The following is a 27,881-nucleotide window of genomic DNA, read 5'->3' as shown; positions in this document are numbered from 1 at the left end:
GGCTTTTGTGAAGGGATGGCTTCCTCTGCTCCCTCGTCCTCCAACGATGCTCCGGACCCCACCCCGCCCAATCTGCGACCCACAAGTAGGTTTTAATATTTTCCTCGTTTTAAGTGTTTTGAAGGCTTTCTCCATTTAGGTTCAGAAAGACCAGTTTCGAAACGAAACGATACATTTGTGAAGCCCTGTTCCGCGCCGTTTAGCAAGGTGCGGAAAGTGCTCCACACAAAGAAACCATCTTCATAGTGGGAGCAGGAGAGGTCGGTCCGTGGCGAATAAAACGCTGTGAAGAAAAGCCCACCTTACTGGCCAACGTTGCCTTTATCTTACAGCCACGTTTGAGAGATATAGACAATAAACTGACCTCCCAGATGGACAAAAAGGTCGGGATGTTGGAAGAGGTGTGGAGAAAACGAATCCGTTAAAGGGCGAAGTTACACCAGGGTATTAAAGCGGGTGTCTCCCCGCTGCATTTTATAAATGCTAATGCTGCAGCTTCTTTTCAGCCTACGCTGAAGCCTGTAATCAAGCGAAATTTGGATGCTAATTGCAGCTTTTCAAAGCGTTATATTCCTAATTGCTCTGGATTCGCCTCGAGTTATTGAGGTGTGAGTGGGAAGCAAAGGCTGCTGCAGGTGGATAGAGAATCAGTTTATAACCCTGCCAGGCAGTTCACACCGTCGCCTACAAAAGGGAAAAAAAAAAAAAAGGGGGGGGGGGAAAGCTCGATGCTATAAAGCATCAGAGACAAGAGACAAAGAGCGGGCAACAGTAAGGGATGAAAGGTTGGCAGCAGAGCGGGTGATAGCTTTTACCCTGAAAGAGCCACGAGGCACGAGCATGGGAGTAATTACTGTCATTATTCTGAAACTGGGAAAAACGGGGGAGGGGGCGAATGGCAGCACTGGGTCTTGTTTCAGGGGCGCGCGGCAGGCACTGCTGCCTTCGGCTGAGGTGACACACGCAGAAATCCAATTAATTGGCAACGCGACTAAAACTAAGATAACCGCTGGCAGCACCCCGCCCTGCCCACACGGGTTCCCCGCCCCGGGCACTGGCAGCGCCCCTGCCCAGAGGGCTCCTCCGCCCGGCCGGCAGCGCCGTGCGCGCTTCCCCCTCCCCGAGAGTCGGGCCGCTGCCGTCCGTGCTTGGGCGAGCCTTCCCCGTCCTGGTTCCTCTGAAACCTTCTCCCCGCACGTCCCAAAGCCAGGTCAGCCCCCCCCCCCCCAGCCCCCGGTCGCCCTCTGGGGTCTATCGCTGCCGGACTTGGAGGCTGCCCCAGCCGCGGGCGACGGACGGGAGAGGCCCGGGGCCGCACCCTCCTCCTCGCTCCTGGGCTTCGTTGCCCGCTTCCCGTGGGCTCAGCTGGGGCGGATCGGGGCGAGTCCGAGCCACGACTCGAGGGGCTGGGAAGCACATTGTTCCTTCCGGGGGTGCGGTCCCAGCAGGGCCGTCGGCGGCCCGTCAGTCCGTCCGAGGCTCAGTGATGCGAGTCCAATCATCTAGTCAAATACTATTTTTCACCCAATTAATTTCTGAACTCTTTTGTGACCCCATTTCACGCCACTTTATTTTAAGCTGCTACTTCCCTGGAACCCCGCCAGTAAATGATGAGATGTCGGGTCCCGGGTGCCTTCTCCCCTCCTCTGGGCAGGCCAGCTTGTCACCCCGCTGCCATCCGAGCCTCAGCTGCCCCGCGCCCAGCGCCGCCGGGCTCGGACTCAGCCTTTTCTCACGGCCGTGCAGCCGTGCGGGGGACGGGGGCGCGGCGCGGCGCCCGGACGGCCCCGCCGCCTCAGGGGGACAACTCTGCTCTCTCTTCCAGCTTACGACTCGTGGTGCGGCGTGGCTCACGGGTGCACCAGGAAGATCGGGCTGAAGATTTGCGGTAAGGGCGACACCCGCGCACCCACGCGTGAGGGCGCGGCCGGGGCAGCGCGGGCCGAGCGCCCCCTGCCGGCCCAGCCTTGGGCTCGGCGCTGCCGGGGTTTTGTCCGCCGGGGCAGGGACGGCGGTGCCCTCTCCTCTGCCCCTCCTGCCGCACACGGCGGGTGCAGGAGCCGGGAGCTCCGGCACAGGAAAGTGCAGGGCGCGCCGGGGTGGAAAAAGCGGGCGGCCGGTTCGCTACCTTTCACCGTCTGAAATTTTTCAACCTTATCTGACTAGAAAATACGGATCTCCAGGGGAAAAAAAGATTAACGAGAGCCTTATTAAAGAGCAATTCGTCAGCTTGCTGTGCTGGTAAGATAGCGCTGGCAGCCAGTCAGCGCGCAGGCACATGAAATGCAGGAGGGAAACAAATGCACAATCAGATCGCGACGTTATAGCAAGAGATTCATTTGCAGATAACAAGCTGTCTTCCTTCTCTAGATATCTCTGTAGAGCCTTCGCTTTCAGAGACTAACAATCAAATCTTCATATTCTGATGGGGTGAATAACTCAGTTTAGCCCATACCCCTTACGCACATGAATTCTTTCCCCTTTCCCCCTCTGCTCCTTTGTGGGAATGGGAAATACGTCGTGGGAGAAATTAACCTTTTTTTTCGATGCTAACCTTTTTTTTTTTCCCCTGCTTGCTCGAGCCGAAGTTCATTCATTAAACGTTTTGTCATCTGGAAGTTCGAAGGGGAAAAGAATCAAGGTGCAAATGTTTAGCACTATGTCTGTGAGAGATTTCACTGGTAGCCGCTGGCGACATTAACGAGTAGTCGCTTAGTTCTATAAATAGCTCCTGATCTGGGTTTAATGGACCATTTCCCTACCAGTCCCCTCAGTGGCTGGAGCGACGGGCATTTTCACCATCATTTTAATTTAGCCCGGCAAGCAGAACTGATAAAGTAATGCGCATTTGGGCTTGCTCCGTGTTGCTAGACTACGGGGGTTAGAGAGGGACAGCGCAGTTTCTCTCAGTGAGATCAAACACACTTGAAAATGAAATATCCCACCATTTTGGATTTGAGAAGGGCATAAGAGAGCGTAGAGGAGGCTTTGTGAAAGGAGTTCAAGACAAGCTGTGTTTTTTGGTTGTGGTTTGGTGCTCAGTTTTTTTCTACAGGCTCTTTCCTGTTTTACATGAAAAATATACTCTGAATAGTGAGTGACACCGTTTTGGAATACTCAGATTTGATCATTACCGCTGTTTTTGTTTGTACGAGCCCTCCCATTTGTATCGAACACCTTCTAAAGACATACAGGGAAGGTTGCCTGTGGTAAACAGAGTGAAGTATTAAGGTTGCTAAGAATCCTAATTAAACATGCTAAATGAGTTGACGTTTGATTATTGCAGATGATATCTCTTTGTCCCTACCTTTCACAAGATATCATTCCGGACCCTAAATACTGTATAATCACAAAGGCGCCTTGGAATTGTTCCTTCTGTGTGTATCACAATGAAATCGATTATTTTTGAATGCAAACTTTAAATAAGGGTTGACCTCGGGAAAAAAGGCAGGTCTTGAAAAATGAGTTGTTTTTTTAATCTAGGTTGTATATTATGTGTTTGACATTTTTAATAGTTACGTATCCAAGACGTATGTAATTTCTTCTTAAATAAGTGAGCTATTTAAGGATTATCTTTTTTTTCTTTTCTGGATGAAAGCCACAGCCTGAAAAGAGCACAGCCGCTGCCACCACCCTCACCCCTCCCAACCCCCGACTTCTTCCCCCCCCACCCTTCCTCTCTGCACTTAAAAAAAAAAAAAAAGACAAAAGAAAACAAAAAACACAACACCAAAAAAACCCCCTGAAACCCTATTTTGAAAGCGGTATAGTGAACTGTCACGGCAGGCAAAATATGGGCAGATTTCCCCCTTATCTGGATTTGTATGCTACTCTCCCACCCTGGCAATTATAATTGCTGGGACTGATCCTGTTAACATTTGTTTAGCATCAGAGGAAGTGCTCAACGTAGTAAAATTGCTCCGGTGCGTCTTCTTTTTGGCATCGGCCAGCTGATGGTTCCAAACCCAGTGAGCAACGCGGGAGAGTGGGGCTTTCAAAGCAGCCATGCGTGTTGGAACCTGGGCTCGTCTCCGGCGTCCGTAGGATTTAAGCTACCAAGCATAATTGAAGTAGCTGGTGCTAAACACCCGACCGCGACGGGGGACCAGCATCTCCTGCCGCCGACGTGCACCTCCCGACGGCTGCGGTGCCCCCCGGGACCCGGCAGGTCCGTCCCCGCCTCGGAAGATGTGTCCAGACCGAGAGGGGCTCACACACCTGCCTTGTGCGAGGCCTGATGTGAAATCACTCCGAATTTGTGGTCACGTTGCGCACCGAGGTAGTGCCTCGCCAGTCTGGTGTCACTGGGCTTTTGAAAACTCGGTCTCTTAAAGTGAATCGATGAAAATGCACCTGCGGGACGGACCTACTGCTGAGAAAGGCTGCGCTCTCCGCTGCTCCAGGAGAAGCAGCGCGGACAGTATTTCATACTCCGCTACTTGCTGGAATTCTCCTACACAGCCCCAGCTTTTCAAGCAGGATACAGATGAAAGGTCGGCTACAGTCATGCGCTTTTCCCGGGAGCGAAAGGAGCCCTCGAGGGCCGGCTGTTACGCTCCTCTGCAGACCGGGACGGCGCTGGGGAGCGTCCCACACCATCCTCGTGTGAGCTCGGTAAAATGACACGGTCCGGCGGCTCCAGAGCGGGGTCTGTCCCTGCCCCCCGGGCTCCCCCTTATCCCAAGTCTCCCGGTCCACGAGACGCTGCCGTGGCCGAGGGGCTTGAGCGGACGGCACGTTCCCTACAGCCGGCTGGGCTGATGCCGGCCGACAGCGCCATCCTGCCTTCAGGCTTTCTTCGTCCTCCAATCCCCGCCCTCGAGCCTCCCCAGCGCGGCCCCACGAGTCGCGGGCTGGCGTGCCCCGAGCGCAGCCCCAGCTGATCCCGCCGCCGGCTTCGGGACCCTGCGGCTCCGGGGAGCCTCCGCGGGGAACAGCAGCCGCGAGGACTGAGCTCCCTGCCCGCAGCCTCTGGTTAGGACAGACCCTTCAGTGAAGCCACGGCCCGGCTGGACACGATGAGAGTTGAGCTGGAGGCAACTGCAGCCTTCCTCTGCTACTGAAGAGGTGCTCCTTCCTTTCCCAACCTCCGGGGAACGCACGCCGAGAGGAGTGGGAGTTGTGCGAGGAGCACGGCTTTCGAGGCAAGCGGAGCACCGCTGTTCCTGCAGACGTCTCTTCTCATGGAACTCCTCCCGCTTGAGTATCGCTTCTGAGAGCGTAAAAAAAAAAAAAATAGACGGGTGGGTTAAAAAAAGAAAGCATGAAGCCCCAGGACGTGGTAAAAGAGGATCCATAATTCAGTTCAGACTGCTCCTGCTTCGATAGCAGCTGCTCCTCCTAAAGAGCAGGCAAATAGCGCTAGCTGCTGCAGGAGGTAATGATCGCTGCAAGAGCCATTAGAAGCAATAACAACATAACTATATATATATATATATGGACAGCTACTCTTAATTTATGCAGGAAGAAAGTTTCTCTTAAATAGTCTTTTTCTCGTTCCTAAAAGCATCACAGAAAAAGACTAATTCCTAGAAGACCAGAATTAAAAGGCAAAACGTCAGGTGTTCACTGAAGATATGGCTCCGATAAACTTACCTGTGAGCGACCCTCCTGGAGGCTCGTATGGGTGGCCGACTGATGCAGGAGGGCCTGCCAGCCGAGTGCTCTGTTTTCGATGTTTTCAGCTCCTCCGTGACTGCCCGGCTGGCAGCAGGGGCCGAGGCACAGGTACCGCTCCGGGAGCAATTGGCCCAGCAGCTCCCTGTCGCTCCCTTTTCTCCCCGAGGTTCAGCCCCTATGCCTGCCCAAGATGCAGGGGTCCCGTATGGGCCCGGTGGGCGCCCTATGGGAGGTGCCCACAGTCCGGGTCCGCCGTCACAGCTCCGGAGAGCAGGGACACATGGCCGGAAAGCGGAGGGCGCTGAAGAGAAGCGGCGTCGGGGGACGTGGGTGAGCGAGCTCAGGACGTTACTTCTGCTCCCTGCTAAGCCCTCATCTCTGGAGGATGTCCCCAGCCGCTACGAGCCTCGGTTTCGATTGTTGCTAGTTTTAAAATGAAAAAAAGAATAAAGGAGACCGGCTCCGCCGTAGCGCCTCTTCCAAACATACAGGCGCGCTCGCTGCAACCTGGAAGGTCAAAATCCGATGCTTTCCTTAATGACGGAAAGTTCGACACTGTGTGTGTTTTTGTGAGCCTCATAGATTTAATAGGTCAAATCCAGAAAATCAATTGTTCTCTCTGCCTTGTTAGAGTAGACGGATCTCATTACCCGCCTCGGACTCTGCGTGGCTCCCGCCCCCGTAATTCTTGGGGTGAGTGGGTTTATTATGCCGTGGTGTATAACAGCGACAGTAGTTTCGGGTTCTGGGCGCCAAAGATGCGTTTCCAGTGAGAGCGGAGCTCTTAAAACCTCCGGGGATGATTACTGTTAGCATCAAAGCATCTTTTCAGGTGGAAAATCCGCGTCAGTACTTACTGATAATAGGAAGGTGGGGTTACATGAGTGCTGCTGGTATCCTCAGAGCTCTAGCACTCTCAGGACGGCTGCTCCAGAATGGCTGCTTGTTCTCATGCCTTTTGTGCGTGAGAGCACCACGAGAACTGCAAATGGCCCTGATTTTAATCATACATCATTGCCCCTGTCTGCTAGGTCCATAAACTTCGCCTGCAGGCTGAAATAGCATTGACTCATCCTGAACTCTCTTCCAGTGGCTGATTACTGAAGTGGAATCTGTCTGATCGACTTAATAAGAATTTACCACTGCACTAAATGACGAAATTTTTTTTTTTGCATGGCTGCGTTTTTGCAGTTGATGACATTTTGAACTGTCCCTCCTGGAGGCAAATAATCCCCATAAATACCCTTATTCCTGACCTCATTAGTCAGATCTAGAGCCAACACCGCTTTAAACTGTTGTCTAGAGAGCTGCTTTAGATATTTCTAAACATGTTGGGAAGTGAGAAAACTCTGACCTGTGCACCTTGCAATAATAATATAGGGTTCCTGCAAAGGACCAACAGCCTGGAAGACAAGGGCCGGATCGTCAGCTCTCTGAAGGAAAGGCAGTCCTCCAAGAGCATGCTGGCATGCGAGAACAGTGAGAAAGAATCCAGGTTCCGGCGCACCGAGACAGACTTTTCCAATCTGTATGCCAGAGGTAAACACTTTACAGTTTCTCCTTGCTCCAGCTCAGGCATGTCCCTTAGTAGTCTTGCCCTCATCTCCCCTGGAAGCACAGCCACGCTGAGACCATGCTTTTCCTTGGATGTTTTTGAAGGAAGCTCCTTCTCTGTGTTTTTTGGGAGCTGCACTGAAAGCTACCTGGAATGCAGTTTTACTACTTTGGGCTGATCATCCTCAGCTCAGCGGTTCCAGGGGTTTCTCCAGATCCAGCACCCGGGAGGAGAGTAATTCTATGTTTTATCCTCCTTAGTAAAATAGTAATGAAGCAGCCTGTGATTGCTGGTACGGGGCCATTGCAAGAAAATTGGGAAAGGGAAAGCAGTCCCTTTGCGGGATGGAGGTGGGAACGTTGCAAGGTAAGGACAGGTGCTTTGGGGTACTTTTGGGTGCTTTTAGGGTACTTTGGGATACTTTTGGACCACAGGAGGCGAGTGCCTGGCACCACACAGCCTTAGCGTTGCAGGGCCGGGGCACCTCAGAGGTACCTCTGCTGTTGCCGTGGGCGACCTAGGCTCGCCCTTCCCCACGGGGCGAGAGGGACCAGGAGTCTGCCTGGCTGCGGCCTGGCAGCGCTGGGGACGCGGCTTCCAGGTCCTTGGGGCGCTGCGGGCACCCGAGGCTGGTTCATGTCTGCTTCTCTCTCCCAAAGCAAGCGCTGACAGCTGGTTTGCCCCACAGATTTGTTGCCCTCCAAGAACGGTGAGGAGCAGACCATGCAGTTCCTGCTGGAAGTTGTGGACATCCTCCTCAACTATGTGAGGAAGACTTTTGACAGATCCACCAAAGTGCTGGACTTCCACCACCCGCACCAGCTCCTGGAGGGCATGGAGGGCTTCAACCTGGAGCTTTCGGACAACCCTGAGTCCCTGGAGCAGATTCTGGTGGATTGTCGGGACACACTAAAATACGGAGTAAGGACAGGTAGGTTATTGCACATTACTGTGTGGTGAGTCCCTCCCGGGGCTTTTCTCAGGCTCACAGTGAAGAGAGCGTGATCGAAGTAAGCCCACACCCTCTCTACGCCCGTCACTGTGCCTCCCTGCAGGCTCGGCTCCGGGGCTGGCTGCGGCCGCTGGAAATGTTTCTGCTCAGAAACTTCATTTACTGATGAGACCATCCGTCCCCGCCGGGTAGGGCTCAGTGCTCTTTTTGGAGCACGGAAACAAGTTTTTAAGGCATAATCTCTTTCACTTGATGAAATGCGAGCCGTCTGTATCTCCGGGGAGCAATATCATTAGGTAAATGAGGGCATAAATGACACAGAATTTGCAATTTTTCTTTTTTATGTTCACCAAACGTTTAATGAAAAAGAGACTGAAATCCTAGGAATCATCAATAAAGGAACCCTGTGGATTTCAGCCCATTACCCAGGAGCTCTGCCCGTCCAGGTCCCTTTGAATCAGACAGAAATCCCAGTTTGTAATCACTCCTTTTACTGGGCGAGCTGTAGCCAGTTCTAGAGCAAAGTCAATGCTCTTTCAGGCTGTTCGGCCTGAAATGTTTTACATTGTGTCCACAGAAATCTCGGCTGGCAACTAACCCTGACTGCCGTACGCACCCAAGCGGGTCAGGAGCTGGAGCAGTAACGGAGCGCGCCGAGCTTCCCCTCCCCAGCCTTGCTCCAGCGTTTCAGGGCTGCTGAGCTCTGCCCGGCCGGCTGCCCTCTTTGGCTCGGCTCGGCTCGGCTCGGCCCGACCGCGGCGGGGACGATCTCCCCGCGGAGCTGGAGCGGCGGGAGCTCGGGCAGGGAAGCTGAGCGGGAGCTCGGGCAGGGAAGCTGAGCGGGAGCTCGGACAGGGAAGCTGAGCGGGAGCTCGGGCAGGGAAGCTGAGCGGGAGTTCGGGCAGGGAAGCTGTTTGACGGCGGTCTCTGGCCGGGCAGCTGCGAACCATGGCTCCTTCAGGATGGGCCACAGCTTTCTGCTGTGGTTAGTTTTTCAGCCGTGAAGACCCAACGCAGTGCATTCAGGGAGCAAAATCTTGACAACAGATGTGGCGGGTAGCTTTCCTCTTTCCTGTTTACATGGTGGTTTGATTGAGTCAGGGGACTCAGGAGCATACTTTCATATTTGTACTTTTAATCAAAAAGGAGCGTGTTTCACTCCCAAACGCGTGGGTTGTTGGACAGGTGGCCGGACGTTAAGTCAGAGTTCTCTCTGTGTGCTTGCACCATCATTCCGCTGTTCACCGTGCTGCATGTCGAGCAACCTCCTCCCCTCACCCCGACCTCCTTTGGAGCTTCTGTGGGACCAGCAGGACCTGTCCCCGGAGCCTGACATGCAGGTATCCGACCGGACACAAGCTTTGTTCAAAGAGGTGTCTGGCGCAGCTTTAAAGTGCTGCTCGGATCGCCTGGCTGCCCAGGACACGCATTCTGCTGTGGGCTCCTGGGGCTCACATTCTCTCTCAAGGCGAAGCTCCCTTCAAAGTCACCGGGTCTGAATCTGTAGCCCAGCCTTAGGAGATCGCAGGCTCATTAACAGCTATGGGAGGTCAGCGAAATGTCACTTAAGATAACTTCTCAGTCATTGTGTCCTGGAAAGGGAGAGAAGTGCTGATTTTTAAGCAAACAGCCAAGCCACGGTGGTATTTCTGTCTCTAGCCCCGAGCAGTGCGTTCCCCGGGCGGGAGCAGCCCGGGTGCGGAGCATCCTCTTCGGGAAGTGTCGACATTTGGCAGCGCCGGCAGGCTCACGCCTCCCAAAAGATTTCTGCTGACGTCGCTCGGGGCAGAATCGCATTTATTTCTTCATGTCAAAAGATGCTGATGTTCCTAGTGTTGAACCGAATCCGACGTGACAGGGTCCCTCCAGGCGTCGAGAGCTGACTTTCCTTCTAGGGCCGGGCTGTCCCCAAGTGCTGAATGTCCTTCCCCAGCTGGCAGAGAGGTCTCGATCGTGACACCCCCCACCTGCCCTCAACGCCCGTTAGCAGTTGTTAGGAATTTCCTCTCTTCCTGCTGGAAAAGTAGACGCTCAACAGCCGGGATTATCGCTTATAAAAGTCTTAAAAGCAACTTCGGCTCAAATACATGATTTATTTCGGTTCAGTAGCAAGCTCTGTTTAAGGAGGTGAATTCTAGCTTATAAACCATGTGGGGGAAGGGCCCGAGTCGAGGAGCTCTTGGGGGACCGTCCCCCCCGCAGCAGCGCTGGGACGCTCCCGCTGAGACCCCTCGAAACGCCTGCCCCGGGTCCCTGTAGCTCGGGAAGAGACCGGCTCCTCCGCACCCCTCTCACTCCTGCAGCCTCAGTTCGAGCGCCTGAGCCTTCCTCTCTTCCTCATTCCAATGCAAACAGCCGCAGTACCTGGAGGCTGTCACTGCCAAGGTGTGTCCCCCACCGCGTCCTCATGGCCAGAGCCCACAGCACGACAGAAGTCGGAAGAGAACTTTGGAAATGGGTTAGTCCAAGCCCTTGAGCAGGCCCCTGAGGTGTTTACCAGCTCCAGCTGATTCTGAGGTTCTCTTTTAAACACAAATTATTCCATACAGATGCTCCCAAAGTATTTTTTCGAGTTTGTATAAGACATTCGCAAATGTTTGCTATTGGTCTCCCCATAAGCAGGACTTGCTTTGAAAACTTTGCTTCAAGTGTTCTGAGTACAAACCTGTGATTTGAGTCAGAAAAAGTGGTTGGCTTAAATTTGAAACCTGAGAGATGTCGGTGGAGTTTGTTCTAAGTTGCTCTCAATTCTCTTTTCAGGTCACCCTCGCTTTTTCAATCAGCTGTCCACAGGACTGGACATTATTGGCTTGGCTGGGGAGTGGCTGACATCTACTGCTAACACAAACATGTAAGCAGTGTCTTGTCACCAGTGTCTGGTGCTTACACGGGGTGCCACGTGTCATGGTAGATGGGTATTGCCACAGATACAAATAATTTTCATTTTAAAATGATTAATGTTACATCTTCCAGAAAAATGTCTCATGTTTTTCTTAATGTGTCAGTAATACAATGAAAATAGTTTCTTATAAATAGAAATGCAAATATCTGAGTGTACATGGTAAGTAACACATGATTATTCTAATATAATAACATGAGGTTACTTTTCTTCTTTTGGACCAATCTTCTCTATATTTTTCTTTTTTTGTTGTTATTTTTTTAAGCTTTGTCTCTAGACTGAGCAAGTCTGCAGCTATCCACATGTTAACACTAGAACACAAGATATGGAAAAAGTTATTTTCTTGTTGACTGTTGACTTCAGAGATAGCAGGCTTGAGGCAATTCCTTCTGTTCATGTGCTAGTAAAGAAGTGGCTTCTGGGCAGCTTCAAAATGATTAAAAACGTAACACTGAAAAATAATTTTGTGCTAATGAAGGAATTAGTCTAAGATTAATAGAGTCATGTGTAAATGAATAAATGGAAGTATATAAAAAAAATAAAATTTGACATCTGAATGCATCAAATAAGAAACTTTTCCTAATTTTTCTTGACCTCAAAGTTAATGAAAGCTGAATTTCAGTGTAAGGTATTATGATGAATTTTTGCAAGACTGCAATTAATTAGAAAAACCCCTGAAACAACAACATTAAATGAAAACACTCACAAAAATAAACAAAGAAAACCCCTAACAACCCCAAACCAATAAGAAATACCAAATATTCAGCAGGTAAGACTGCTCTCTTTTAGTCCTGTACTGAATGTGTTTTAACTGTAAATCAACTTCTGTTTTGGGGAGTTTGTTGATAATTGTCATAACATACAAAATGTATCTTCAGATTGATAAATGAACAATGTTTTCACTGGCCTGTGAGTATAAGGTTCATTAATATAGCTGATGACTAGCAGCTTTATGTAGATTAGGAACTGTGCCTGTTTTGTGACATTAACAATAAAAGAAAATAAAATAAAACCCTAAGGTGCTCCAGCCAAAACCAGCCTTCTCTTTGTAATAATCATCTCAATTAGTTCTCTGTTTGCTCAAAATTGGTAGGAGACATTCAGATTTAAAAGTTGATTGGGAAGAAAACCCAGCAATATATATTTTAATTGTCAAACAAGTATTGCAAAGTGTTTCAAAGTGTTCTGAAGTGCCTTTTTAGAAGCTAAATTAAAAGTGAAAGCAGTTCTGATCACATTTCTAAAAAAACCAAAACTTTGCTTAAAGGTTGTTTTTCTGTGACAAATATTTCAGTGTCACTTCTTCCAAGCCTGTTTGACTAACTTAGTTATCCCAGTTTAGTTATCCTTTCATAATTACACAAATCTGATAGGACACAAAAGAATTCAGCTCTGTGGCAGACTGTGACAGGATAAAGAAATACTGAAATCATTATTAATAACATTATGCTCATTTAGTCACTTCTTAAAGAGTAACGCTTTTTAACTGATATTTTCCCTTTTTTTCTGAAATTAAGTTGTTAAATAGCTAGTTTCTCATCCATTTGTGCTTTAAACAAGAACATATCTTGAAAATACTTCTCTGTAAACATGAAAATTTAGTAGCTATTTGTTAGTGTGAGGCTTAGTGTGCTATTTTTTTTCAGGAAACCAAAGTCAACATGGTGTGCTTTGAAGTAACACAATAATTGCAAGTAAGGTTAAAGCAAGATGTCTGTAAAATATGATTCAAAGGAGGTTTTAAAAATAACCAAATCACCTTTGTGAGCTCTGGGGAACATACTACTTGTTTCGAGCAGTGTTCCAGCACACAAGAACAGGTTTTGACCTTTACCTAGAAACTGTTCTAACCTATTACAGCTACATGAACACATTACATACAAGCAACAGTAACACTGAACTATGGTAAGGAATGTTTTCCATTTGCCATTTTTTTCTTTTCTACAGATAAACAATACTTAAAATATTTATGAACAATTGAATGTATATGTTTTCTTTTGCAGATGAGTTTTGAGTAATCAAAACAACTGTACTCTCTTAAAATTTTAAATTATCATTAGGAAATATTACTTAAATGTCACTGTGAAGATAATATTTAAAATGAAGCATAATAAGCTTCCCACATTGACTTGGAAATAATGTATCAATGTGCTATTCATAGCTCAATCACTATTCACAAAGCCTTCAGCATGAAAATTTCAGGATTTCATTATTCATCCTGTTCTAGAGATCTGTAGCACAGGGCATTCTCTCACCATGCAACAGCCAACTGAGGTTAAAAATAAATATTATCTGGAAGTTCTGTTTATGCCTGCTGTTCTGAGACAAGGGAATATATTGGTGTTTTCAGTATTATGCAGATATGCTTATGAATAGAAAATGGATGTAAAATGCTCTGTGTTTATTCTTAGACTGCTTTTTACATACTGGCCCACAAGAGAATGGTAGCTAGAATGATTTAGTCTGATAAAGAGATTATCCTTTAGGTGAGAGCAGAATTAAGCCAGCACTGGCTTCTATCAAAAAACCGTAGTATATTCTGTTAGTAAAGAGCTGATACTCATGCCTGTTACAGTTAATTTACAGAAATACCTCTAAAGGATGTAAGTGTAGGAAAAATCTAATAATATATTTTTAGGAGATTGATTCTAAAGTTAGATGGTTCCTTTTAAGCCAAACATAATTTTTTTGGCTTTTATTGAATTTTTCAAAATAATTTAAGTTTAAAACAAGTAAGGCGGAGTGAACTTTAGCAAGATGTGATTTGTAAATTCATAGCCATCATCTAATATAGCTTAATTTGCCTTGTAATTTATAAACACCTACCATCATTTATTTCTTGTCGGTTTTTGGCGACTCAGAAAATAACTGTAGAACAGAATAAATAAGTACTATTTTCTTTGTGTTTAAATATATTCAAAATTCAGTGTGGAAAGTCTCAGGACAAAACTCAAAATGTGGTTAAATTGGTGGGGAGAAAATAATCACGTTGACTTAAGAGTACCTTGTATTGAGCTACAGTGATCTATACACTGCTGAGTTCCTGTGGACATCAGTTGATCATTCTGCCTAAATAAAGATTGTAATACATTCTAGACCTGCAGTGTTTCAAAACAAAACAACCCCAAGCCACTGTTAGCAGACACTGGTTTATTAATTTTGTCCATTTGTAAATAGTGGCAGCAAACTTCAGATCAATATTAAACTCTATCTGCCAGTTCAAATGATACTAAAAACAAAATAAGTAACATTTTGGCTTCTGAAAATAGCAATCACCATAATAAAACAAATTACACAGTTTTACTTTTAAGGGAATGCTTTAAAAATAATGTCGGTGTTTCTCTGATGGACTAAGGACACATAAAAATTGAAGAAGATATTAACAGTGTAAGCAACCAGTGTAGCTGTAAATAAAAGACAAGCATTTTCAGATGCTTGTTCCCTCCTTAATAACATCTCATTCAATTTTGCTGTACCTATTCTCAAAATATCATTTTAATATTAGAGACACAACACATATGTTATGACGAAATTATTCAAGTGGAAGATATGAGTCAAATCTGAAATGTCGGAGTATCATACTCTTATAGATTCCTTCAGAAATCAGAGTTTGATTTTTTCCATTTCTCTCTGCTTCCTTTTCCCCCTTACTTATTTTTTGTCCCCATGCACAGCAAGCAGAATTTGTTTACAGCAGTAGGGATTTATCCATGTACCTTGATCACCAAAAATAGTTGTGTGGCTGTCAATTTCCATCCCTGTATCTCACTCTGACATCAGGGCATGCCAGGATATGTCATGTATTTTGCCCTCATTAAGTGGATACAATAGTTGACTGTTGACTTGGTTTTGGTAATTGCTAATTAGAAAATCGTCATTTGTAATTACTGTTGACAGTTATTGATCACGTTTTACTGTAGAAGTAAGTTGTCCTTGGAAATCATCAACAGAATAAATCCACATAATTAATTATATTTAGACTTTGAAACCCTAGCTCAATACTTCTAATTATGATTTTGTTTAGCCCAGTGAAGTTCGCTATTTTCATAAGGATTTAGCAGTGTGTTATTCCACAAGTGTGGAATTGGCACTTTGGGAAACAGTTGTTTTACAGAGCAACCTTGTACAGAAGTCAGCAGCACTATGATGTTGAACATTAGGTCTTACATTCACTATATAGAAACCTGAAAAATAACTAATACTGCAGTTTTTATTCATAAGTATTTCCAATATTGTCTTCCTGAGGATTTTTGCTTGGGTGAAGGTTCAGAATCAGAACCTCAAGTTACAGGAAAACTTTTAGAAACCTTGAGTGTTTTAACAAAGAATCACAGTCTGGGAATTTATTGTGTGTTTTTAGAATCTGTATCTATATTGTATTTGTTTGTTTTGCTTCATCCATCCAGGTTTACCTATGAAATTGCCCCTGTTTTTGTCCTCATGGAACAAATAACACTTCGAAAGATGAGGGAGATTATTGGATGGTCAAATAAAGATGGTGATGGAATATTCTCACCTGGTGAGTTTTTCTTCTCTGTTTTGCTGGTTTGACTAAAACTTCAAAAGTTAATATAAACATAGGCTGTGTCTGAATATTCACACTACCTGCAACCAAAGCAGTGAGTCAGATATTTAGAGGTAGGAATGCTTTGTTTAAACATACCACAGAGAAGTTGGGGTGAAAAATTATCTCTGCATATGGCTATGTACTATGGCCAGTCAGCATTTAAAACTGGACTATGGGCTCTGGTGCACAGTTAGGCATTTAAACACCCCTTTTATGAGCTTCACTTTTGGAGGTGCTGAGCAACTATAGCTCCTGTTGACTATAGGTTCTCAAAAATCATGTACTGGTTTCTCTGGTGTTCAGTGAGGCTTTGGGCTCACAGTCAGGAAAAGGTTGTGGTTGCCTGTCACTTTTTGGGGCGCTTTATTTGGAATATAATCTGATTTGATTCACAGGTATGATTCTAGTATAAAGACCAAGACAAAGTGTCTTCCCCTGCAAGGAACATAAAGGCAGTGAGCAGTGACAGAAACGACTGATGATGAACCATGTGAAGGTCCTGGGCCAACATGTGGACAGTGTGCGTGCCCAGTAGAACTTTCCTGGGTTTGGCTTGAGGGAACACCATTCTGTTACAGAGCATAAGGGACAAAACCACCTCCTTGTGGAACAGGCCACAGAAAGTGCACACTTGCTTGATCTCCATGCCTATCTGCTAGAAAAACACAGATCTTTCTGTGTTCTCATCAGTGAAAAAGTTTTAGAGGAAGAAGTCGTCCTAGGCTTAGGGGTGAGATTGGTCTTGTTAAAGCTTGAGGTCTGCACCAAAGAACTAAGCTAATTGTTCAGGGCTCTTCTTAGCATCAAACCAAGAGAAAGAGATGATTTCCCTCTATTCAAATTCTTCAAAAGTATGTGTGAAAATAGATTAGCTGAATCATAGCCTGAGAAGTGCCTCTTTCCCATAATGACTGTGAGGGAATTTAGAAGTAGCTCAGCTGTAGAAATCCACCTTTAAGTATCTACTTCATTAAGATGGGATAAATCCATCCAGTATGTGACATTTCTACAATCTCAGATAGGTTAGTAAGTTCCTGCTGTTCTTGCTAACAAGAAGTTATGCAAAAACAGCACAGTGAAAGCTGAACGTTTTAGGAATGTGTTACAAAATGGTAGCAACTGAAAGAGATGGCATTTAGGAAATTCTGATTATCACTCTGCCTTTCTGGAGAGTCTGTCCTATGCTATTTAGACAGATGTCTGTGCATTTCAGAGAAATATTTTTCATAGTTCACTGCCACATTCACTGCATTATGCAAATGAGACTTGTATGTCTGTGGTATAATATACTTTTTTTCTTTATCACTATTTCATTATTCACTTATTTATTCACTCATTCTCAGGAGGAGCGATCTCCAACATGTACAGCATAATGGCTGCACGCTACAAGTATTTCCCTGAAGTTAAAACCAAAGGCATGGCTGCAGTCCCTAAACTGGTTCTCTTTACCTCAGAGCATGTGAGTCTAATGCACTGTTAATTCTTAATTTACTGACATATGTTGTGAAAGTGCTTTGTCATTAAACAACTGCTCCATTTCATGTTCATATGTTTGCTGCAGAGTCACTACTCAATAAAGAAAGCTGGAGCTGCACTTGGATTTGGAACAGACAATGTTATTTTAATAAAATGCAATGAAAGGTAGGATGAATACAGAAGTTTTGATAGATTAAATGCGTTCATCTGTTAAATTTGTTTTATTGTGTTTAAGGACTGATTCAGTACAGTGTGTCAAGTTGCTAATGAACTGTTGAGAAAATCCTATTAAATTATTTCAACTGGAGCTGTTATTTCCATATATATCCTTTAATCTTCTTTGTCTTTGTGTTTCTGTGATAATTACAGAGGCAAAATAATACCAGCTGATTTGGAGGCAAAAATTCTGGAAGCAAAAGAAAAGGTTTGTGTTTTTTAAAATTATTGCCTAACTGCTTGGCTTAGTAAAATTGCTTCTTTCTTTGAAGCTTGAGTGTTGATATTAAAGAGAACATTATAATTATATACATATAATAACAATATTTTATATGCTTCATTATACATTCATGTATTGTTTACAGTATTATCTGTATGTCTTGGTAAAGTTTGCATTTTCTGTTTAAAACCAAAAGACTTTTAATTCTTGAACCACAACTGTAGTTCATGATTTTTAAAAATAATTTCCAGTTTGGAAATACATGGAGACAAGCATGGAAACATAAAATCTAAGCTACTTTTATCTAAACTTTTAAGTTTAGCCAAACCCATAAAAGATTGTAGAGAGCCCTTAAAAATCCCATAGAGTTCATGAAGGTAGCACATATATTTGCTAAATATAGAAAGTAAGGTTAAATTTTAGGCATTAATTGCTATTTCTTGAATCAATGCAGTGGAAAATCCCATTAATTTTTTATAAAATAACCAAAGCGAAATCAAGATTATTTTAAAATTATTTCTTAACTTCTTTACATTTGAACACTCTATGAAATAACAGTTCACATTTATTTAATCTAATTCAAAATTGTCTCTCTTTGATCTGATAGTTTTTAATTTATTGCTTCTTTTTTTAGCTTGCTTTGTTCTGTTTATTAGTAGATAAAGACTAAAGGGACAATTTCAAGTCTTCAAATCGCAACTTATAAATCACATTTAATTAATTTTTGTTTATACTGCTGTAAATGTCCCAAATTTACTTGAATATTGCTCATCTTCCACTACATTGTTTCTATCTCATCATTGCAGGAGATTAGACAAAATAATGTTCTTTATCTTCTAACTAGTTTACTTTGTGAAATTATAAGAAAATAAAAAACCAGTTTGTTCTCCCATGTATATGATTATTTAGTTTCTACCGTTGCTTATGTTGTGCCTTTCACATGGGAAGAAAAACATTTTTAGGTTACAAAATGAGATAATATTTCTGGATGGAATTATTTTTTTTTTCCCCCCTTTTTTTCTGAAAGTGTTTTCAATTTATATTTGCTATTTTAATTTTTATTGTAGGGTTACGTTCCTCTTTTTGTAAATGCAACTGCAGGCACAACAGTATATGGAGCTTTTGACCCAATACAGGAGATTGCAGATATATGTGAAAAATACAACCTCTGGCTCCATGTAGATGTAAGTAACAAAAAAGTGCTGCTATTCAAGCAAAAGAGCATCTTAGTTTACACTTCCTTTCTTGAATTAAAATATTTATTACTAGATCTTGAGTAAACTAAAATCTGTTGAGTATTTTTTTAAAAAAATGAGTCTTCTCTTTTCCATTTCACTTCCAGGCTGCCTGGGGAGGTGGGCTCTTAATGTCCCGAAGGCACCGTCATAAACTGAATGGAATAGAAAGGTACTGCACAGGGCTTATTTGTAATACTGTTCTTAAAGTACTTTCATAACGTACATGACACTTCAACTACTCATGAAAATATGACTTTGTTACATTAAGGAGTTTAAACACTAAATTAAGCAATAGTGAGACAAAAGGGAACGTTTCAGACTAGGGAGATTGAAACATTACTACAGAAGACATCTGTGATGTACCACTGAGAGGTAAGTTTTCAGCACATCTGAAGGAATACAAGGATATTATTTGGCAAAAAGGAAGGGAAATTGTTCTATGCATAGCTTTGAAGGGATCATAAGTCTGAGAATGGATGGAGAAGTATTTGAAGAAAAAAATGAAGTGTGACAGTTAAACAATCTCTGAAATGTAGGGCTTTGAGAATAGCAGTGATAAATGAGGGATTCAGGGAAGGTGTTTGTGCATGAAAATCCACAGTGGGAATTTGTAGAGGTTCTCTTCTGAAAGGTGTTGCAGTTTTTCTGGAAAATAAAGAGTGTATGTTCATGAGTGTTCTGTAAATGGATTAATTCCATTCTGCTCCTCGCCATTCTGCTCTGTATTCTTAGTCTTATATTGCCCCTATTTATACACACACACACGCACAAAATAGATAGGTGTATACAACAAAGAAAGGAGGAAGAGACTGAATTAGCAGCAATTTTCAGGGGCAAGTTTCAGTACCTCAAAAGCTTGAAAGGACTATGACAGACAGAGCTGCTACACTTCTGCTGTACCAGGGAGAGGACTGAGGTATTTTACAGAGAGGCCAGAAAGGGTCACAGATGCTCACCTGTCTCAGGGCACAGGGGCCTGTGTGTTGGTGCCATGTGGGGATTACATGAAACAAGCAGCAAGCTCTTGTAGAGGTCAGAGCGATGTCTGCAGAAAAGAGCACGTGTGGGCCCCCAGGTACATAACACAGCTTACCAAAATGCCCACTGAGACCAGAAGCCAGCCTTTGATTGAATCAAATTAAAGGAGGCAAGGCATTTGTGTTGGTAGTGACTGCAGAGTGAGAGTGTGACCCCTCCCACTGGTCCTTACAATTTCTACTCAGGAGTCATTCCAGGTGTAGTCTTTGGCACAGTTATTCCTGTATCCATTGAGGACAAGTCTGTAGAAGATGCTATATTTACAATCCCATGGGTATATGGGTCTCTAGATTTCCTCTGAAAGCGCTCTACCATAAAATGGTGCCCATCTGAAAAAAATCAGGAAAGCAATGAAGAGTCAGAAACTTTAGACCTTTTCCATCATTGTAGATACTAACCTTCAGGAAAGCAAAAAATATTTGAAGCAAGCTCTATCCATGTACTTTTCAATTAGCACCAAATTGCTTCCTTGTGTTGGCCATTCTGAATATGGGCACCATGTGAAATTGTAAAATGAGTACAGTGAGCAATGCTCTTCCATAGGGAAAACAAACTATCCTAGGTTTGGGCATCTCATACAGTAAGCGAAGAATAAGTACAACATCAAGGATAGTGTATGGAAGGACTGGCAGCAAAACCATGTGGACTCTTCTGTTGCAAGGACAGCAGCATGTGGTGTGGAGAGCTCTGAAGTAGCAGAGTGCTTTTGACCTGAGGTCAGCCCTGAGGTGCTAATTAAGGCTATAATTTTTAGCAAATACAGAAAGCAGCAGGCCATGAAGCATGAAATGATTTCTTTGCTGGTTAGCTATACAGATCTTCAGCCATGGGATGGGGCCCACGTGCACGGTGTAATTGCCTGTCACGGGCCCCAGCTGGGCTCTGCTGCCCTCACTCAGGTGGTACTTGGCCTGCTCAGACACACTGGCATGGAGCACTGGGATGCTGCCATGGCACAGAGCTGGGATTGCCCGTGGTAGGACAGCCTCTGGTTGGGGCTGCACTGAGGAGAGACTGATGGCTTCATGTCAAAATAAACCTAATGCTCCTTGTGAGAAATGACTTAGAATTGTCTTGCCCTGAAAGTTAAATGAATGTGCTAAACTGAAGGCATGGTGTTTCAAGAAGGAAATAATCTGTTATATTCCTTTTTCCTGAGTGCTCCGTCTGAACTATTAGTGAAGATCTTCTAAAAGATAATTGCCTCCTAAATCTGAGGTATTTATCTGCTGGTTTGCACTGCATAAGCTGATGTTAGATGGAGAGAGAGCACCCCAGGTACAGCACAGGCTGAGCTGTTCTTTCAGCTGATGGGTGCTACAGTCTAACCTAGCACATATATATAGGGGTTGGGATTGTACCTAGAGATCAGTGGTGCTCAGACTGGGGGGAAGACATCGCTGTGTTGCTCAAAACAGAGAAACTGTGGTTGTGTCTGTGTCCTCTGAGAGCAGAGTGTAGAAGAAGAGGTAGAACCTTTTCATTTTCTTTCAACCACATTGTGAAAATATGTGCATAGTCTGTGAAATACAATTATGCACTTTACTTCTCTGGAACATGCAGTGAATCAAGGGGATGCTTGGTAATTAATTACTTAGGGTGAAAAGGCCAATGGATGTGCAATGTTGGCACATTTATTTCAGTGTCACCATTAAACTGTCTAGGATAGTATGTTAAAGTACAGAACATCTGTTTGACTTGTAAATTAGGTGATCTTGTGCATTCACTTGTGCTTACATGTAAGAAATTTTAAGCTTTACTTACAGAATGGTAGGATATGATGTAAATTTTTAGGGCCTTTTTACAGTCCATGGGCTTGACAAGCAAGGGCTGTGACTCTAACTGGGAAAGCAGGTAAGCATGCAGAACATATTTTTATTTCCTTTCTATTTTTCCAGCAGCTGTTTAGTAAAGCTGTTTAGTGTGTGTATTCTCCCACAATTCATATTAGTCCCTTAATTCTCTGGCACCCCTGCTTTCCCCCTTAGTACCTGGAATCGGTAGAACATGTCAAAGCAGTTTTGTTATTTTTATTAGTGCTATTTCTAGAAGAGAACTCTTCTGGGGATGATGTTACTGGATCAGCTAATCAGTCTGATACTAATTAGCTGGTGTTAGTAATAATATAAACTAATCACAAGTCTGAAATTGCAATGTTAACACAAAAAAAATTCCTTTCCTGGACAGAATAGCTGGGAAAGAATGCACTTAAGACAGTAATAATGTCCACAGTGATATCATCATGGTCAAAACTCCATATACTTCCAGCTGAAAGCAGAAAATAAAGGTGACTGCTTCAGATTTAGTTTCTGTTTTCCAGACCTATCTGAATGTGTAATTTTTTTTCAGAGCCAACTCAGTCACCTGGAATCCACACAAGATGATGGGTGTGCTGTTACAATGTTCTGCCATTCTTGTCCGGGAGAAGGTCTGCCTTATATCTAATAATTAAACAATAAGAAAAAAAAAGTAAATATCAAGCCCTACTTTTTAAGAGGATACTGCAAAATCTGTTTAATTCGAAATCTTTTTTTGGAAGGAATAATTATGTGGATTTACATTGTGTTTTGGAAGTTGTTTTATCTGTCCTGGGGTTTTTGGCTGCTTTTTATTACAGTTGTAGACAACATGGGTCAGACCCTCACCTGTTGGATCTTTGCATATTCTAATGGCAACAATAGAGCCATGCTAATGTACTTCATCTGAGCACCTGCCCTGTTGTTTCTATGACATATTGAACATAGAGCCTCAGTCTTAGTACTTGGTCACAGTCTAAACTGCTTGAGTAAGAAGCAAGTTTTTACCTTACACGGGGGTTTAGAGGTTTCTTGGTTCTGTCAAAAAGAAAACATGCTTCTTTTATTATGACTGTACTTGTAGGGCTGACATCTAGATTCTTTTTTATCATCAGTTAAAGCAAAACCAGTGTCTTGTTTCTTTTAAGCAATACACATTTCTATTAAATGATGAAAAAGAATATCCTAGCAGTTGTGGATAAGAGTAATGGTGTTGTTTTCTGATCTCTTGTGTGTCAATTGCTACTACAAGCTCTTAGTTGAAGTAATCCTTGTGGATAAAACTGGGTCTCTTAGTTGAAGTAATCCTTGTGGATAAAACTGGGTTGGAAGAGTTGCAGCCCTAGGTCTGCCATTGTTCTTCCAGCCAATCCATCTCTAAACTGTGGACTGCAGCATTTATTTTCCTTTGTAAAACACAACTATTGAAGGGAAGCATGAGCCTTTTTTTAGTGGCATGCATGCTTGTTGTGCCAGCTATTGTAGGATTTTGGCAAGAGTTTTTGTTCTCTTTATGAAAACTCTGATAGATGTTTTTGTACTTAGGAGACGCACTGGTGTCTTCAAGTTTCTTGCAAAAACCACTGATAAACTCTAAAGGAAAAGCAAACTATTTAAGGAATGTCACATGTAAGACTTCTGTGTAACATACAGGAATTTGCTGCTTGGTGTTTCTGCCAGACATTTTTACCAGTAGTCCATAGATTTCTATTGGTCTGTGAACCATATTTATTTATATGCAAAAAATGTCAGTTTTATGTCATTTGTGCTTATCACTAACTTTAAGTGTCATAAAGCTGAACAACATACAAAGTTCAAACCTCCAATTAAGTTTTTTCACTTCATTTTGTGTAGCAATCTGTTTCACTGAGAGATGGGGGGGATGGTGTTTGTGTGTGTAAAAAACATATGTCTACTCAGAGACTTCGAAGAGAACCACCTTAGGTCATGAAATTAATTTGGTGGCTCAGGTTTACAAAATAAGGTCAGTATGTTATAATATGTTCCATCAAAGAACAATTGTCCTGTACATGTTTGAAATACATTTTTATACATTATTAATGTGTACATTCTCTCATGCACAAATGCCAGGTAAGTCATATAAGTGTACGTGTTTTCCATTGTAGGGTATCCTTCAAGGCTGCAATCAAATGTGTGCAGGCTATCTCTTCCAGCCAGACAAACAGTATGATGTCTCCTATGACACTGGAGATAAAGCAATACAGTGTGGTCGACATGTGGACATTTTCAAATTCTGGTTGATGTGGAAAGCAAAGGTAAATAACCAAAGTTTAGCTCAAAAACCAGAAATGTATTTATTTAATTTCTAAGTGTCATGTAATGGAATACTTTAACATAAATGTTTGTGTCATTACAGTCTCTAAACACAAGGGTCCAGCTATTAACTCAGAAAGGAACTATGTGAATTGTAGAACAATGCTAGCTTTCACTGAAGTCAGATGGCAATTAGAAGAAAGGTTTAGCAAGAGGAAAAAAGGTTTTTCCTGCAGAAAAACCGTTGAAAGCATGGCTCCAAAATGATCTCTTATTGTGATGCTCTACACTTGCATACATATTTTATGACAGATTACTTGTAGTAACAGCACAGTAGCCTTCATGACTTACAAGAGTCCTTTGAACATGACACTTCAATGCATAGATTTTATAAGTGACTTGGAAAACAAAGGCCTTTTCTGAGGAAGCACTGCCCAAGTGGTGATTCCACAGCTGATGACCTGGTACTACTGTGGTATGCCTGGATGGCTGAATTTAAGAATGGGCTTATGTCCAGGCTTACGTGTTCACAAGATGAGGGTTCATGTAGTCAAGAAAACACATTCAGTTTTCATTGCTTTATCTGCAGTCAACTCATTACTGTTATTTCTGCTCTTCTGCTGGCAAAATTGAAATTCAGTTGGATAACCTGCCTGGAGTCTAATTTTTAAAATAAAAATGGAGTTCGCATTCCAAGTTTCTGGTCTTTCAGCAGCAGCAGCTGTGAAGCCAGGACATAATATCCATAATATTTTTGGAAACCAGAAGAAATACTAAAGACCTAAAATAGTCTACTAAATATAGTGAAAGTCCTTGTTGTTTCCATAATAAATTCTCTTAAAATGAGATAAACCAAATAGTGACTTACAACTGGGCCACTTTTAGCCAATTTTTCACCATTGATTAATGATACTTTTAAGTTACAAGAAATAATACTGCTAAGTATTTTCTGCCTGAAAATATTTAAGAGTGAAACCTATCTGAAAAGCTGATTGCATCAGAGCAGAAAAAAAAAGACCATCTAATTAATACCTACTTTCTTATTAAAACAGGGTACAGTAGGATTTGAAAATCAGATCAATAAATGCCTGGAGCTGGCAGAATATCTCTACACTAAAATCAAAAACAGAGAAGAATTTGAGATGGTTTTTGAAGGGGAGGTAAGTTTGGTTTCACATATGTATAAGCCAAATTTGTCTTCATGCTTCTCACAGTTCTTCAAAACAGCTAGGCAAAGCTGCACTTATTTTCTAAAGAACTACATGACATTGGCATCTGGGCAGTTTTTTTGTCAAATATATGTGGTTTTGTACCATAAATGTCAGGTTTATCTCCTCCTCTTCTGCAGAGGCCTTCTCAGTTTAGGGCATGAAGGTTACCTTAGTACAACCTACTCATACTGAGATTATTATGTACAAAACTGAGAATCTGCTAGTTTTGCTGTATATTCTGTTGCTAGTACCACTATATAAACCTTTGGGTCATAGTATAAACTTCATTTCTCCCTTTACTAAGGAAAAGGAAAATTGTGTTGCCCTTGCTGTGATCCTGAAAAACAGTTACTCATAAAACTGCACAAAGGGGAAAAGTATTTGCACTTCATTAGCAACCTAAATATTGCAAATGAGATGATGTATAGGGAATCTAGGGCAGCAGAGGCAAGCAGCAGTACTGCAATCCATTTCTTTCTGTTTAACATGCAAGACTAGGAAAGTTTATTTTATCTTTCATGTCTGTGATAAAATATGCTACTGACTAGCCTTTGGTGTGGGATCCATTTTTGTAATTTTTTTAATTGATGTGTATGTTTGGTTCTTTTTGCAGCCAGAGCATACAAATGTATGTTTTTGGTATATTCCTCCAAGTCTCAGGGGCATGCCAGACTCTGATGAGAGAAGAGAAAAGTTACACAGGGTAAGTATTTTTGGTTAAATGTAAAAAGATAATTCCAGATTCTGAGATGTCAGTTCTCCATTGCTTATTATGACCTTCATATTTGTTCACTTTTGTCTTCTATTTATATTGATGCTGAAGTCATGTTTTCCCTGTAGAACCAGATTCAGAACATATTCAGTTATCCTGTGCTCACAAGTATTACAAGCCTTCAAAACGTGGCTAGGCCTACAGACAACACAGTCTTCTTTGGATAGGACAGCTTATCAACAAGAGAAACAGAAGGGTAATTGAAAGTGCTTGGAGAAGTAAAGGACATGAAAACCTGTAGGTTCCTTCTCAGGTATTTATTTTGATTTTAGCTGCCAATGCATTAATGCATCTCAGTGAAAATGAATACCTTTTGGAGGACTTTGGGAGACATTTATTTGAAATGGTAGAGAGAAGTGAAGGCATTATAGAAGCACCACCAGAAAAGATGTCGTGTTACTCAGGACCTGAGGGAAGCAAAATACACTAAATTTGTAGTAGTGTTTTAGACAGAAGTGGAATGGAATATATTCAGGAGACAAAAGAATGATTTCACAGGTGTCAAAAATAATTGCTCTTTTGTGTGTGTGTGTGTGTGTGTGTGTATGTGTGTGAGTGAGACAAGGGAGAAGAATGAGCAAACTTGGGCGATTTTGTAGAGGATTTAATTACTGCATCACAAAGGGGAAAGAAAACAGAAGAGAATAGAAATTCCTGGGTGAAATTCCTGGGTCAAGCCAGTCCCATATTAGATAAAGAAACTGACAAAAAATAGAGAGAATAGAGGAAGATAGATGTAGGAAACAGCAAGAGGGATGGAATATTTGATTTGACCCTGTTAAATGTTAGAGGACACCATAAAGCATTCTACAAAACAGTGAAAGAGCCAGACATCTGACCTTGTCTGGCAGAGAGCAGAGCAGGAGAATGAAGGTCTGGGTGGAAAAACTGGGCTTAGTCAATACCAAATATTAAGACTGTCAGAACATAATTCCTTGTAAATGAAACCAAGGAAGTGAGATTGTGGTAAATGCACAGTACTGCAAAACTACTGGAAGGTCTCCAAGGCTTATGCTAACAAAAAATATTCTTTATGACATAGATCTTGTTGAAAAATTTCCATTGTTGTCCCCACATACAAAATGCTTTGAAAATACATACAATTCTCATGGAAAACATCCATTACCCTCAATAAGGTCTGGAGTGGAGTTTCATCGTGACAAAATCTTCAGCACAAAGAAATGAGATATACATTTAATATATAAAATTACTACATTAATATATAAAATTACTACATTACTACAATCCCAGAATACTCTGGGATCCTATTAATTTGTAAATCAAAAGGATGGATATTATTGTTGTCAATTTTCCTTTAAATAGCCAATCTTACATATTTAGTTTTTCAAGCTTTTTCTTGTTACAGACATGTTTTTAAATAAAACAAATTATTTTTTTCTGAATTAAGAAATGCTGCAACATACAAGAAAGGAGTAATTTTTTTCTTCTCTCCTTGTTTCTGTCTCTCTCTTTCTTTTCTTCTTTTTCTTTTTTAATGATAAAGGTGGCACCAAAAATCAAGGCACTGATGATGGAATCAGGTACCACCATGGTTGGATATCAGCCTCAGGGTGATAAAGTCAACTTTTTCCGAATGGTCATCTCAAACCCAGCAGCAACTAAGTCTGACATTGACTTCCTCATTGAGGAAATTGAGAGATTGGGGCAGGACCTGTAGTGGTTGAATTATTTATTTCTCTAATTCACTGTTTTCCAGCACTGGCTACTTTTTAAATCCAGTTCTGCAGAACACATTCTAAGGAAATTCTCTTTCTGTAAGTTCCAGCCTCCTAAGACATCTTTAAGCAAAACAACTATAGGCTACTGAAATATATAAGTATTGGTAGATCATATTATTGAGGGAAAATGTATTATCTTGAAGTTGAAGTACTATTGACTCTTAAATTAGTCTTGTTTATTGTAGACAGCAGAAAATGAGTATTAAAATAGCAAATTAAGAACTCTGCACAGTATATATGTACAGTATAAATAAATATATATAATTATATATATACATACATATATATATATAAAGTGGTTATAAACTT

At 42.7% G+C, this 27,881-nt stretch overlaps 1 protein-coding gene across 1 annotated transcript; it reads left to right on the top strand.

Annotated features, from left to right (window-relative positions):
- On the top strand, positions 1 to 27,511 carry GAD1 (glutamate decarboxylase 1). The gene is made up of 16 exons (XM_062498090.1): positions 1 to 85; positions 1,826 to 1,888; positions 7,000 to 7,158; positions 7,863 to 8,105; positions 10,887 to 10,977; positions 15,432 to 15,544; positions 16,936 to 17,051; positions 17,154 to 17,233; positions 17,438 to 17,492; positions 18,572 to 18,688; positions 18,847 to 18,911; positions 22,130 to 22,208; positions 23,703 to 23,852; positions 24,903 to 25,010; positions 25,675 to 25,764; positions 27,338 to 27,511. The coding sequence occupies exons 1-16, from the start codon at positions 16 to 18 to the stop codon at positions 27,509 to 27,511; spliced, it is 1,773 nt and encodes a 590-aa protein (XP_062354074.1). The 5' UTR covers positions 1 to 15.
- Positions 27,512 to 27,881: the final 370 nt, after the last annotated feature.

This window comes from Cinclus cinclus, chromosome 9 (genome assembly GCF_963662255.1).
Source record: "Cinclus cinclus chromosome 9, bCinCin1.1, whole genome shotgun sequence".
Lineage (NCBI taxonomy): Eukaryota > Metazoa > Chordata > Aves > Passeriformes > Cinclidae > Cinclus > Cinclus cinclus.
This window is presented reverse-complemented; position numbering and strand designations above follow the sequence as displayed.